This window comes from Montipora foliosa, chromosome 3 (assembly GCF_036669935.1).
Source record: "Montipora foliosa isolate CH-2021 chromosome 3, ASM3666993v2, whole genome shotgun sequence".
Taxonomy (NCBI): Eukaryota; Metazoa; Cnidaria; class Anthozoa; order Scleractinia; family Acroporidae; genus Montipora; species Montipora foliosa.
The window spans coordinates 69,805,435-69,820,862 of NC_090871.1; the positions used below are offsets into that span (position 1 = coordinate 69,805,435).

The 15,428-nt window shown below is 40.0% G+C and overlaps 2 protein-coding genes across 3 annotated transcripts in view; one reads left to right on the forward strand and one right to left on the reverse strand.

Moving 5' to 3' along the window:
- LOC137996290 (tetratricopeptide repeat protein 28-like) overlaps window positions 1-3,977 on the forward strand; it is a 28,913-nt gene extending 24,936 nt beyond the window's left edge. Inside the window, exons 8-9 of the mRNA XM_068841698.1 lie at window positions 54-117; window positions 3,693-3,977. Of these exons, the coding sequence (XP_068697799.1) occupies window positions 54-117; window positions 3,693-3,973 (345 nt within the window). The 3' untranslated portion in view covers window positions 3,974-3,977. The remainder of the gene's footprint in view (window positions 1-53; window positions 118-3,692) is intronic.
- A 2,753-nt stretch (window positions 3,978-6,730) lies between these two features.
- Window positions 6,731-15,428, reverse strand: part of LOC137998118 (uncharacterized) — a 16,636-nt gene continuing 7,938 nt past the window's right edge. The window contains exons 8-10 of one of the 2 annotated variants that reach the window (XM_068844538.1): window positions 12,180-14,840; window positions 11,470-11,583; window positions 6,737-6,871 (exon numbers count right to left, since the gene is read on the reverse strand). Coding sequence is in view for 1 of the 2 variants with exons in the window: in XM_068844537.1 (XP_068700638.1) it covers window positions 6,731-6,871; window positions 14,715-14,840 (267 nt within the window). In the remaining variant the exon portion in view is untranslated. Of the gene's footprint in view, window positions 6,872-11,469; window positions 11,584-12,179; window positions 14,841-15,428 lie in introns of both variants that reach the window. The other variant, XM_068844537.1, reaches the window with a different exon arrangement.

Sequence of the window (15,428 nt, forward strand, 5' to 3'; positions counted from 1 at the left end):
GTTTAAGAGATGTAAAGAAAATATTTCTAGTGGAGCTTTCCAAACTGCTTCAGGAACACAGTTCGCCAGAAGAAGGTGGTGAGGATCTGAAGCAAACAGGAGATCGTCTTCTCGAAGGTGTGTAGGTTTTCGTAAAGAGAGAAATTTAAGAAAATGTATATGATTAGTGTTCTGTACGTACGGAGGACAATGACTTGTTATTGTACTTGCGATGGGTTTTCCTCCAATCCGCTGTCGTAACGTTAGTATAGGAAAAGGGGAACTTTATTTAAGTGTCTAGTAGTTCCAGCGCTGGAGCACTAATTGGGGACACTGTTGGTTTTTGAGGAGAGGGGAAAACCGGTGTACCAGGAGATAAACATCAACCCACATATGACGCCGAGCCCGGGAATCGAACCCGGACCACATTGGTGGGAGGCGAGTGCTCTTACCACTGTGCCATCCTTGAGTCCTGAGTCACGATAAAAAGGGCTTTAATCAAAGACAACAGCCGCGACAACGACAACTGTTCCACAAAGCAAGAATATTACTCAGTCTGGTAAAAAAGGAAAAATAATCGTGCAGCGCGAATTTCCGTGCATTTTTTCCCGTACTCGACAACAACGTGAACATACAACAATGAACCATTAATTTTCTATCTTTAGTATAAAACCAGTTGTACCCATCTAGTTAGAGGATAGTGAACAACTTGGAATAATCGCTAAGTACTTGCGTTAGCGGTAAGGTTATATTTTGGAATGACGTTTTCGTTAACGTTGCGGTTGTCTATGCTTAAAATCCCTAAAGAAACGACAACAGCTACCGCAAAGACAACCCCACCGAACAATAATCATCTTTTAAAAGAGGAAAAGTAATCATGCTTTTGACCACAACGTGAGCGTACACAGGTTTTCACGTAACATCGTCGCAATGTTGGTGGACGAAAACAAAAGATCTCTCATTAGCTTCTTTTGTTCGTCCACCAGAAGTCGTACATTTTACAATTGTTATTGTGTCTCTAGAGTTTGGTTGAAAAACGTCCTGTAATGTGAACTTATCATTTTCTATTTTTAATCTGAAACTGCTCTTACCTTTTTATTTTTAGTAGGCTTTGCTCATATTGTACGACATACATGAACGAGATGGAATAATCGCAAAAGACCTTACGAAAGAGCATATAATTTGAGGTGACGTTTTCATCGACATCACCGTCTCAGATCTTAAAGAAAGGAGCTCACGAATCAACGATGTTTGCACAATGGGGCCCTTAGATTGCGTGACATGCATATAGCAAAGGTCTATTGTTGGTTTTCACTCACGTGATCAACAGCCATGTTTTTCAGCGAAAACAAAAGAAAACCTTTGCATAATAATAGAGTTCAATTCTCAGAGGATTGGGTCGGGACACAAATATGGCCGCTGTTTTTTTGTTTAGGGGCACAAAGATGGTGGCTTTGACGTCATGTGAAATCCAAGAATTTAAAAAGAGCACCTCAAGCAAATGTCTCCTTTCCAAAAAAAGCTTCAAGTAAAGAGGAAATGTGAAAATTAAGTATTAAACAAAGTTTTTATGTCCATCTACTGATTGGCGAAGGAAGAGATTGCTAACACAAAGTTCTTATCCCTTTTAAATTTGTGGGAACACGCAGGCTCACGACCTTCAGCACTTCACATATCCTGGAGAAGGTGAGCTTCGAGAAATGTTTCTCATCCTCGGGCAAGCGTTTGTCCCATTTGTTAAGTATATCCATATATAAAAAAAAATTCCTACCCTTCTTCTTTGCTTCCAAAGTGATTGTGGGCTGCACTTTAATAATCCGAGATTACTACTTGTTCTAAAGATTAAATCTCAATGCCAAGTTGAGAAAGATTGCACCATATAAACTGAAAAGCAGTTTGGTCTCTGTAATGAGCTGGAACAACACTGAGGTGTCAAAGTACTTATTGAAGCGAGTATGTTAGTGATGTCACCTATTGCCAATTAGGGCCTTATTGACTGCAGAATAAAAAAAGTTCTCTTTTTCCATTTGTTACCATATTTGAGACAAACGTGTCTGTAAGTGAAACATATCTTTTCTATTAGAGACTCGTTTACAGTGGCTAAAGAAACATAAACGAATCACACAAAGGATTTTGCCTAATTAGTCTATCTGTTTACTTCAGATGATGCAACTCCGGCAGCAAAACGGTTGAAGGTCTCACCCCGCTGTGGGAATTTGGAGAACAATTCCAGCCCATACGCAGAGGTTTCTAGAAGTTCATGATTTTTTGTGGCGTTCTCGTTTTACGACCGCGTCGTAGATCTTCAGGTCCCTAATAACGGCAGAAAGTGTTTATTCATGAATCCGGCTCCAGTCGTGGCATCCGCGAAATTTTTTTTCAGTAATTGATCTTGAATCAGAAGTATTCTTTGCCAATTGTATTTTCTTGGTCAAAAGATTAACAGATTGTTTCAAAATATCATTAATGTATTTGATATATCATGACGAACCACACGGAATAGGGAGTTAACGAAAGGACAACGACAACTGTAACGATGACAACGCAAAATAATTATATTATTGGTTAAAAGATGAAATTTATATTTATTCGTGCTGCACGCATTTTAACCGAATAAAAAGGCTTGGTTACTAAGAATGGCATCGACCGTCAAACATGGCATCGCTTGTTTACGAAAGGGAAATGCTAAAACTCCCTGTATCCTGCATCAGCGACGTCAACGAAAGCTTCATCTACAATCCTAAGTTTTTCACGATTATTCCATCTCGTTTATGTCGTACATTGTGGGCGAATTAACCTAAAAGCAAATTTATAAGAGCGGTTTTAGAGTAAAAATATGGAATGAAAGTTTTGCATTTCTACGCCCAAGTTGTCGTTAAAACCTCGATCAAATTTGTCGATTTCTCGTTGTTGTTGTGCAGAGTATAGCACGATTTATTTTCCTCTTTATTACATCCATTTAGAAATTTCTGCTGATCCTTTCAGTTTGATTGGCTCTCAGCAGTGCGATTTATTCCCAAATCGCACTATTTTCCGTTCTAAATCGCACCATTTCCCCAGCCAATGAGAAAGGAACACTACAACAAAACAGCCAATCAGATTTCAAGGCTTGTTTAAGGTAACCAATCAAATTGCAGGAAAATAAAAGACAAAGAAAACCATTGTATGGCGAATTTTGCAACTTGTTCCCAACTGGATCAATAGAATGTCGGTAATGACTATAATCCTGTATTTTAGCTATAAATAATGCTTGTATGATTTCTAAATGGATGTAATAAAGTGGTAATTGAACTATGTGTCGTGCAGTTTTGGTCTGAAATCACACGTATGATTTCAGACCAAATTGCACTCCACTCAGTTCAATTACTATTATTTATCCGATCATATACTTGTTTTGTGGCGATCTCGTAGCCTCAGGCGGTTTCATTCGTTTGTTAAACTTTCTGATAAGCGTTCGCGTACGAACAAAGACCACTTAGGAAGTAAAGAACGCATTCTACACGCGCGAAAATTGGACAAGAGTAAACAGTGAAGGGAAAGCAGTTTGCTTCCGCACCAATTTAGTGCTCGTTCACAATAAAGAAATATTTCTGCGGAAGTCTTCACTCACACTGAGCAATTCTGCGCAGGTTACATTCGGAAGCATTCGTTTATCTGCAGCGTGAATAAATTCAGTTGAATCATCGATAATTGTATCTCATACTGCGTTTCAGAAAGAGAATCACCCTCCCGAGAGAGATTGGAGTGGCTGTCAAGGAATCTCACGTCATGGGAACCTCTTGCCCGTCGTCTGTATTTTACTGAGGGGGACATAAAAGGATTTAACAAGGATAACGAAGAGTGGGCCAAGAAGGCACTCAGCATGCTGTTAAGATGGAAAGAGAAGGAAGGCTCAGATGCAACGTACTCCGTGCTATGTACAGCATTAAGACATGGGTCTGTAGGGCGGAAAGACCTGGCTGAAGAAGTGATAAAACCGAATTTAAAACTTTAGAATCCTGCTCTCAATTCAATAGGCCTAATAGGACGTTTTCAAGCAACCTCTAGGGACATCAATAACAATAGAAAAATGTGCGACTTCTGGTGGACGAACTAAAGAAGCTAATGAGAGATCGATGACGTCACGAGAAAACATCCTATAGACCAATTTTGATTTATTAAAATTCAGTCCTAAACAAAAGGAATCATCCTGAGGCTCTGGGGATTAAATGTAAGGATTAATATTTCCCAGAACCTCGATATGATGCTTTTTGTTTAGCACTGAATTTTAATATATCGAAATTGGATTATTTTGTGCTAGTCTACCTGTTTTTTGAATGAGAATGAGGCTGGAGTTGACTTCGTTTCCATGCTCAACTCATTTTGTCTTACAATATTGGGTATAACAAGAGCACAGTTTACCTTAGGATACAAGGAGACAGAGTCCACTCCCTTTTTAAATGTTTCCATTCGATTAGTTTAAAAGGAAACCTCCACTCTTACTACAGAAGACTTTAAACCGAAGAAAATAATGTTTCCCGACAAATTTATTCGAAATTTCTTTAAAAAAAGGTGTTTACATCAGGAAAACTAAATTGTAAACTCATTTTTTTCACTTCCAAATTTCGTGGGCGCCGCCATCTTGAATAACTGTGACGTGATACGGTTGCCCTATTGTTCTGACACAAAGAGCTTTTGTCTAATAACAATATGGAAACCGTTTACGTCACAATTATTCAAGATGGCGGCGCCTTTGACATTTGAAAACAAAAATAGGCGATTCTAAAGCTGATTTATTTCGGATGCAAACGCTTTTTTTGAAACAATTTTAGACTGATTTGACTGGAAAGATTATTTCCTGTTATTTAAAATTATTTTTTTGTTGAAGTGCAGGTTCCCTTTAAGCCACATGACCTTTCCTTTTTCATACTTAATTTTAGCGTTTGATTTAAAGGCGGTTATGCTGGGAAGAATCTGGCTTCTTCTGCAGCCCTATAAGTATAATAGGCTAGTTTCGAGTTGCGCAACAACAAAAGGATAGAGTCGAGGTTCAGGGGAATAATTAGCATTCTGTTTTGTTCAAAACGAAGGAAAATGCAAATTATTGCCCTGAACCTTCACTCTGTTCTTTTGTTGCTGCACAATTCGAAACTAGTCTATTTAGCAATCAATATTCAAGTATACATCACAAGTGACATCAGCCACCTTTAGATCAGTTTACCAGTGTGCCAGAGTGTTTAGTTCTGAGCACCCTCATCAAGTTTGAAGAGATTTTTTCTTCATGCACATGCTCAAAATCAACAGTTAGTTTATTAATCAAGGATTCTAGATATACCCCATCGCATTCGAAAATGCATGCAACATGACGTCACGACAGCTGTGTTGGTGTTCCAAATAAAGAAATGGCGGCCATGATAGTGTACCAAACTAATCATCCGTGAATTGAACACTATTTTATACCAATACTTTTCTAATTTTTTAAAATTTTTCTTCAAAAAAATGGTTATGAAATAGCGCTTTAGCTCATTACAAAGTTGTATGCTTGTAGGGGTAACAAAATCCATACAAAATGTAATGTAGTCGTTTCAAAATCTTCGAGAGGAGGAGTCATCCTGGCTTCTAGTTTCTTCACTGTTAAGTTTAAGAAACAAACAACACCAAAGATCAACGCTGTTGTCAGAACCGTAATTTTCCCTCTTGAATAGTTAATATTTAGCAACTATTCACCGAAGTGGAGGTGGCAAGTCGCGGCTCAGTAAATATCCACCACTAGCCACCGTGAATAGTTGTTTTAGTATGTACTAAAACAGTGAGATAATATAGCACAAAAAGATGATTTTAGCTCATTTATTCCTGCAAAGATTACAACATTTTCGGGCGCAAATTGCGTGCGAATTGCTCGTAGGTGAATAGCAAAGGATAGCCGGAGTTTAAGTAGCTAATCAGCGCACGCATTCAACGCTATTCACTGTTTTAGTATATATTAAAGGTTTTGATTTAAAAACGTAATTGGCGGAATTTTGGTGCCGATAGAATTAGTGCCCATCTTTCGTCTTATTTAAAGGGGCTATGAAATAGCATTTTAGCTCATTACAAAAATGGTGTATGATTGTAGGAGTAACAAAATTCATGCAAAATGTATTCATCCTAGTATATGATTGTTCGTGAAAAGAAATAACATAAATAAAACGCCCTCTTCAGCCTCGCTGACATCATAAATAACACCACCCATTGTCAACTTGTAGACAAGACTTAAAGCGCATGAAACTCATTGTTATCTATCGACCGATTTGGTCTATTGCAATAGGCCACTTCAGAAAATACGGACTGACGGCCTGCTCCCGTCTGACCTTGTAGCTCAGTCGGTAGAGCGGTGGAGATCTAACCCTAAGGTCGTGGGTTCAATTCCCACCCTGGTCAGAGTTTTTCTCTGTCCTTGTGTGGGCCCATTTCCATCAGTAGGGCTAACGCTCACATGGTTCATATCGGATAGAAATCTAGCACTTCACATTACACTCTATTCAGTTAGACAGCCAAGTAGACTAGCCAAGTAGCTTGCCTCCGGCCAGTTGGGATTCTTAACAGTTGTTGTTGAATGTTCTGTTCTGTTGTGATCGTGTTTCATTGGCCTTGAAAAGGTCCTTATGAGGAGTGGTCAATTATGTAACCTTTCCTTGTAAGTATTTATTATATCGAAGGCGTGTAGTTTATGTATCCAGCTTTCATCCGTGTAAATACAATTTTCTAAATTCTTTGTATTAAATTGTTATCATTATGGATCATACTTGTCTTGGCTACTTTTAATTCTCCTAAGAACAAAAACTTGTGTGATTTTTGTATGTGTAAAATACATTAAAATCATATTTGACGCATAAAAAACTGCTTGAGCCTCTGCTTCATTCACCACTTGAGCCTGAAATGAGAATTATAATGAAAACTTGGTTGATTAATAGGCCATTTCCGAGTTCATGTTTGCCTCCTCATCAAAGCGAGTCTAAGTGGGAAGTTTTTCTTATCATGTAAATTAGTTTTCATTTATATGTAACGTAGAACTAACAGCCCACTTTCCATATATTAAAATTCAGTCCTAAACAAAAGGCATCATCTCGAGGCTCTGGGGAATAAGCTCATACAAATCCTTATGTTTATTCCCCAGAGCCTCGAGATGATGCCTTTTGTTTAGAACTGAATTTTAATATATCGAAAGTGGGCTATTACCATCATAAAAACTTCGCACTTAGACTCGCTTTGAAGAGGAGGCAGACATAAACTCGGAAATGGCTTATTGTTAATCATGGAATGTTCTCGCACTTAATTTAATGCCGTGTTAAAAGGCTTTTTTCAAGTGTTAACTTATGGATAACCGAGAGGCCACGGGTGAGGTATCGATAAATACTCTATTTTTTTCCCCATATAAACCGGGTGTTGTTGTCATTGTAAAACGGAGATTAATCAATGACAACAGCAACGTCAACGAAAACGTCATTCCAAAATTTAATGCCCTATCGCAAGTACTCTGCGATTGTTCCGTCTTGTTCACTTTGTACAATACGGGCGAACTAGAAAGAAATAAGAAACAAAGAAAGAAAACTTTATTCATTCTAATACAATAAAAGGGAGAGATACCAGAGGTTATTCCTTTCGAGGGTATCTGCCCGGTTCTTATCAACTGAGAGTCGATTATCATGAGGGAGGAAAACCGGAGTACCCGGAGAAAAACCCTCGGAGTCTGATTGAGATCGACTGAACCTCAGCCCACATACCACCTCGATCGATGCCAGGGTTGAACCCGGGTCGCAAAGGTGAGAGGGACGGTTGATAACCGCTAAGCCACGCTATCCTGTAACTGAATGGTACAAACTTTCGGTTTTAAAAGCAAAAATAGCAAATGAATGGTTCATTGTTATATGCCGACATTGGTTGTGGTCACACTTGACAGAAAGACAGTGTAAACACTAACGTTGAAATTACTCTAGTGTCAACTCTCTGGTGTTTTGAATCCCGAGGCGAACACTTAACAATAGAACTTGATTTAACACCAGTGTTAACTTCCTAATGTGACCGCAACTATTGTCGTCATGCAAAACTTGAAATTAGGTGAATTCACGTTGTTAGCGAGTTTAAGAAACCACGACGGCTACGGCGAAGAAAACGTCACTTCAAAATATCATTTTGAGCTATTCTAAGTATTTCATGATTATTCCATCTTGTTTATATTATTCAATATGGGCGAAGTGTTCTAAAACTGAATTGGTACCGACGGATTTGAAGTAAAGAGTGAGACTGAAAAATTCACTGTAGTTTGTCCACGTTGTCGTCAAAACCAAAACCATACAATACATACTTAATTGACCCTCCCCATAGGGGCTTTTCAGGGCCAATGAAACAATCAACGAAACAACAGAACACAACAACAACAACAACAACAACTGTTAAGAATTCCAACCGGCCGGAGGCAAACTATTTACAAGTGCAGCTGGGAAGTTGAACCAGGGACTACCAGGATCAAATCCAACGAGTTGTCAGAGCGGGTCTTGAACCCGGGATCTCAAGGCAGCGCCCTAAACACTGGGCCACACTGCCTGCTAACCACTGCACCGTCACGACAACAGACAGTAACAGAGCAATCAGTGAAGTTACTAGTTAGCCACGGGGTTCCCCGGCGTTTTAACATTCAGGAACAGGACATACATCGGATCATCCGAGGATGATTCCCAAGCTGCCAACTAATAACAAATTATATCCAACTAGTTCGCCTACTAGCTAGTGACTACATCGCCGGATTTCCAGCTGTTCTCATACAAAAAAATAATTTGTTATTACCTGGTAGCCTGGGAATCATGCATGCTTATGCTCTTTTGACCAATGATATTATTATATATTATTGTTTTGTAGCGTTGTCGCAGTCGGAGTCGTCGTTTCTTAAACTTCCTAGTAGGGAGCTTAGGCCCTGTTTACAAGCAGGAAGGGTAACCCTAACACTTAGATAGGGTTACCCCTAGCGCCAGGTTAACCCTAGCTGCCTTGTAAACACGTCGATGAAGGGTTAACCTCCCTCCTTGTAATCAGGGCCTTATAAGCAACGACAACGGCGAAGGCAACGAGAACGTCATCTTAAAATATAAATTCACGTTATTGTAATCGTTTCTTGACTATTTAACCCTTTTTAATGTGACAAGAGTGTGGTAGTTCCTCAAAAATGACATTGGTCGGAACGGCACTTAGTTTAGGGGAGAACACGAAAATTTATCCTTAAGTGCTGACGTTCTCCATAAAACCTCAAATTTGGCTATTTCACGTTGTTGTTTTGCTGACGACGGCAAAGAAATGGACAAAAGTGAAAAACGCACGTGCAGAGCGTGTGGAGCTATTGTTTTTGCTCACTAAGGGTGCGTTCGATTCACCGTATTCCGGAATAAGAATACACGGAATATAAGTTAGAAATCCTTTGTTTTTACGGAGATTCACGTTAAAATTGTCAAACATCGGCTAAAATGCTACTTTAAACATATTTTTATTATCCTTGCTGCTTCGAAACGCGCCAAACATACCGTTTTAATCATCACGCCACGTATTCTTATTCCGGAATAGGTTCAATCGAACGCGCCCTAAATATGCAAATTTGTGACGTTTTCGTTGGCGTGGCCGTGGTCATTGCGTAAGTAGGGAGCTTAAGATTTTACGACGGCGACGGCAACAACAACGGGGGAAAACAATGATATCATTGGTTAAAAGAGCATAAATAATCGTGCTGCACGTGCTGCACGTGCAGCGCGGATTTTAGGACGGATTCTTGCGGTCCTCTGCATAACGACGACGTGAAATTACCAAATTTGAGGTTTTGACGACAACGTAAGCATGCAAAAGAGAATCTTTTATTCTCTATTTTCACTTTGTAACTGCTCTTACCAATTTATTTTTAGGACACTTCGCCCAAATTGTAAGAAGTGAACGAGATAGAATAACCGCGAAAGAATTATGATAAAGCAAAGTGCTGTTATCGTCCAAGTCGCCGTCGTAGATCTTAAGGTCCCTAGTTCCCTAAAGCAAGGACAACGGCAACGTCGACGAAAATGTCACTTCAAAACATGAATTAGCGCTATCTTAAGTTTTTCGCGATTATTTGTTCACGTTGAAAGCGCAGACTATCCTGTAACTGGGTGGGTTAGAATGGTTTTAAACTAGACAGAGAAAACAAATAGTTCATTGTTATATGCTCGCGTTGTCGTCAAAAGCTAAATTATGGTGATTTCACGTTGTCGTTTTGTGGATGTGGAATACGGCAAAGAAATGCACTGAAATGCGTGCTGCAAGTACAGCACGATTATTATTTTTCTTTTTTAAACCAACGATATTCTTTCTTTGTGGTGTTGTCGTTGCCGTAGCCGTCGTCGTTCCTTATGCAAGAAAGACGACGACGCCAACGAGAACGTTGCCTAAAAAATGTTATATCCTGTTATTGTAATAATTTCTTGATAACTGCAAGTCACTCAGAATGGAAAGTGTATATCAACATTGCAGGCAAAAATTGACATGGCCGATGTAGTTGTTTGGGATAAAAATGAAAAAGATTTCGTCAGGTTCTCACGTCCTTTACACAAACTGAAATTTGGTCAATTCCCTAATATGAGGTTTTGACGGCAACAGATGGTTTTCACCTGACGTCACAGCAGCCGTGTTGGTGAACAGGGGCGGGTTCCTGAAAGATGTAATAACTCTATTCCGGGGATAAATATGCCGGAATAAGGCACATTTATCCCTGGAATAGAGTTATTGCATCTTTTAGGAACTGGCCCCAGAGCAAGACTACGGAATTTGAATCTATTATCATGCAAAATTGCTCTTGTTTTGTGCACCAGCATAGTCGTTTCATCACGTGATTGAAAACCATCTATATGAGCCTACAACAGAGAATTGTTTGTAGCCTATTTTTTCTCTGAAACTGCTGGTGCTAATATATTTTTACGATACTTTGCAAACACTGTACGACGGGGTGATGGACTTACGCTGGCGTAAAGTTATATTTTGATGACAACGCGAGGATACAAACGCCAACCTTTTACTCTGAAACCGCTCAAACAAATTATGGGGGTATAAAAATGGGGTGTTACTACATTATGCCATTTTGCGCTTACTTCAGCCTCCAAACGTGTATTTATTATTTACCAAGAATTCCGTTGGTTTTTTCGTTTCTGTGCTTTGAATGAACACACCGTTTGGCTTAGGTTTGTTTGGGCATCAGACGACCGGGAGGCTGTGGAGGGGGAGTGGGGAGAGGGAAGGTGGGGGGAGGGGGGAAGATAAAGAAAACCCACGCATCATTTCCAAAAACAATAGCGCATGGAACTCCCGCTTTTGTGATCTGGCCTTGTGAAATGGTATACTGTAGATGAGACTTGCTCTTCTGCATGACCCTCGAGGCTATCTGGGCAATGAAACTTATCCCAATGCATTTCGACTGATTACTAAGAAGTTCGTGACATGAACAAAAAAAAGAAACAAGAAAATTACCTGGCAAAAACTGTATTGCGTTTTCCTTCCTGGAGGTTCCTCGTTTTCAAACTCAATCTTTGATTTCTCGGGCATTTTCCAGTATTTTGGAGTCGCCGCAAAAGTATTTCATTGCTGCAAGTTGAAAATGTTTCATGTAATATCAGTGTAACGGGTTGCATTAAAACAAAGCTTGCCTTTTAGATTTTTTTCCGAAGAATGAGTGAAAGTGCACTTAGAAATGAAGCTACAATATCTCCGACAAATTATTCAGGAGATCTGCGCTTGATACACTTTTGCTAATAACAGGCCGCTCCAGACCATTATGGGAGCCAGCGGCCAGGGAAGAGGTTCATTTGAACTCACAGATTTGAACGCTTTTAGCGAATTTAAAAGTATTATCTGCATGTTTTCCAACGAATTTAATTTAAGGACAGATCAGTCTTCATTTCGAAGCGGATGCCAATTGAGGCGTGCATTTAAACGAAAGTGTTTTATTTCACTGTTGCCAACAACAACGGGCGCCAAACGCCTGAAAGAGCCAATCGTGACGCATGGCAATTGCATGCGGCCACCGAAAAAAGGGCGGGAAAACACGAGCGAGTAACTGCAATGGGCGTGCAAATTCTAAAGCAATCATTTCTAAGTGGCGAATTCAAAACGCAAGCAAGCAAAGCCAATCACCTGAATTTCTTCAGATATTCAGTTATAAACCGTTTCAAAGTTCTTACCACGACAACGCCCTTGTGCCCGCCACTAAAATTTGTCAATTCGCGCAGGAAAATTTTGAAGCCGGAACCGCTGTTGTCTTCCGTCCAAATCGAAGCAGCGCTTTTCCTGTCGCGCGGGTGGCGATGAATTGGAGTGAAGAAAACCTCTAGCACTCTGTAGAGATTCTAAATGAAATAAAGCAAAAAAAAAAAAAAAAAAAAAAAAGAATCATCTCAAGAAAGAACAGGAAAGCGCGGCGGGAACTTGCAGACAAATAAAACGGTAAAAACACTGAATTGAAAGAGTGCTGGACTCCAAGGAAATAGGATAGCAATGGAGTGGGAAACTTTCATCAGCCACATGGCCTCAGGCTATACTTCGTGTACTGGAAACGATTCACTCACCGAAGGGAAAACGATATCAACACGTGAACTTCCAGTTGTCCAAAATGGAATCTCAATAATTCCTGCAGCAGAGCCAGTTGGTTGATTTCAAAACGCCAACCAATGAACGTTGACCACTTGAGGGATATAAAGGTGCAAAATGTCCCAAACACACAGGTCCTGGGTCCCGTTTCTCGAAAGTCCCGAAAACTTTTCGGGACCGAAAAGTCATTTGTGAAACTGCCAACCCTTTGTTTTGGAAAGCCGATCTTTTAACATGCTTTCAACGTAACAAAAAGACAAATGACTGCGAAGTTTGACGACTTTTAAAATCCTATCCGTTCTTGAGATACAAACGGAATGGTGACACCCGAAAATGGCCCGTAAAGTTTCGTGACTTTCGAGAAACGGGCTCCTGAAATCAACTTAAAATCAACTAATGTACGGGACTGCGTGCTGAACGCAGGAAATAGTTGCATGGTAGCAGGTTTCTATATTTGTATCTTCGACCGAGTGCAAAGACGAAAACCTTAACATTTTCCCGGGTGGAATTTTCCTATAATTTCCAAGAGAGGCGTGTTTTTCGAGATTCAACATCTTGTAATGAATAACCTACGATCATTGAGAGCCTACATAACAATGACGATTGCACTCCTCGACGACCCTTCTGAAAAGGCCGTATTTTCGATCTAGCGAATCCTCGTGATGCCAAATAGCATGTGAAACATCCCAATTTCTGATTTGCCAAATTGTACGTCTATAAGGCGGTGCCACTACCTTAAAAAAAGGCAATAGAGCAAATCAGCCAGCTCAATGTTGTACCCAATTCAAACCCTTTGGGAATAAAACGTTTTGTTCCAGGTATTCCATATTATTTCAATGTGAATGCTTTGGGAATAAAACGTTTTGTTCCAGGTATTTCCATATCATTTCAATGTGAATGCTACTTCCCTAAAATGCTAAGTTCCCTAAAAGGGAATTTAAGCAACGACAACGGCGACGGAAACGAGAACGTCATCTCAAGATATACATTCGCGTTATTGTAATCGCTTCGTTACTATTTCAACTTTTTCAATATGACGGGGGTGTGGTAGTTCCCCAAAAATGACGCTGGTAGGAACGGCGCTCAATTTAGGGCAGAAAATGAAAATGTATCCTCAAGTAATGACGTTGTCCATAAAACCTCAAATTTGGCTATTTTACGTTGTAGTTTTGCTGACGACGGCAAAGAAATGGACAAAAGTGAAAAACGCACGTGCAGGGCGTGCAAAGCTATTGTTTTTGCCTACTAAATATGCAAATTTGTGACGTTCTCGTTGCCGTCGCCGTTGTCGTTGCTTAAGCTCCCTATTGCTTAAATTTCTTCGTAGGGAGTTTAAGCAACGACCACGGCGACGGCAACGAGAACGTCATTTCAAAATATAAATTCACGTTATCGTAATCACTTCTTGACTATTTCAACCTTTTTAATATGGCAAGGGTTTGGTAGTTCCTCAAGAATGACACTGGTCGGAATGGCGGTTAATTTAGGGGAGAAAAGGAAAATTTATCCTTAAGTGCTAACGTTCTTCATAAAACCTCAAACTTAACTATTTCACGTTGTTGCTTTGCTGACGAGGACAAAGAAACGGACAAAACTGAAAAACGAACGTGCAGGGCGTGAAAAGCTATTGTTTTTGCTCACTAAATATGCAAATTTGTGAGGTTCTCGTGGTCGTTGCTTAAACTCTCTAATATGAGGTTTTGACGGCAACAGATGGTTTTCACCTGACGTCACAGCAGCCATGTTGGTGCACAGAACAATAGAGTAGGGAATTTGATTCTATTGTCATGCAAAATTGCTATTGTTTTGTGCACCAGCATAGCCGTCTCATCACGTGATTGAAAACCATCTATATGAGCCTACAACAGAGAATTGTTTACAGTCTATTTTTACTCTGAAACTGCTGGTACCAATTCATTTTTCGATACTTCGCAAACGCTGTACGACGGGGTGCAAAGTTATATTTTAATGACAATGTGTGCATACAAATGCAAACCTTTCATTTTCTATTTTTACTCCGAAACCGCTCGAACAAATTATGGGATATAAAAATGCGGTGTTTCTCATACGTTGTATGACGTGAACGAGATCATGGAATAATCGAGACTTAATCTGACTTTCATACGTACCTCGATCCATGAGGTAATTGCGTTATTACCTGGATTGATGTACAACGCGTTTGTCCTGATCCATTTGTGACTCGGACTGAGCAGAAGTACAGGGGTTTGGTAGAAGGGCGATTGGAATTTTTCATCCTACAGAAAATGAACAGTAGAGGCAAAGGCAAAATTACTACACCCTTGTAAGAGCCGAGGGTTGAGGAAAGTGCTTTGTCAATGGACAGTCGGTGCTAGACTGGACTGAGTTTAGTCTAGCCTTAGCTTTTTGCGTGTAAACGCATATAACACGAAAAAAATTCCTCATCTAGCAAGTATGATTATCACAGCACAGCTGAGCATTGTTCATTCGGCCATTTTGCGCTTACTTGAGCCTCCAAGTGTCTATCTTTTTTACCAAGAATTCCGTTCTTTTTTCATTTCTGTGCTTTAAATAAACAAACCGTTTGGCTCAATCGTTTGGGCATCGGACTCCCGGGGGGCCGTGATGGGCGGGGGGAGGGGGGGGGGGGGAAAGAAAACCCACTCACGCATCACCTCTGAAAAAATACGGCATGGAACTCCCGGTTTCGTGATCTGGCCTTGTAAAATGGTATACTGTAAATGGGACTTGCTATTCTGCGTGACCCTTGAGGCTATCTGGGCAGAGAAACTTATCCCAACGCATTTCGAAAGATGACTAAGAAGTATGTAACATGAACAACAACAACAACAACAACAACAACA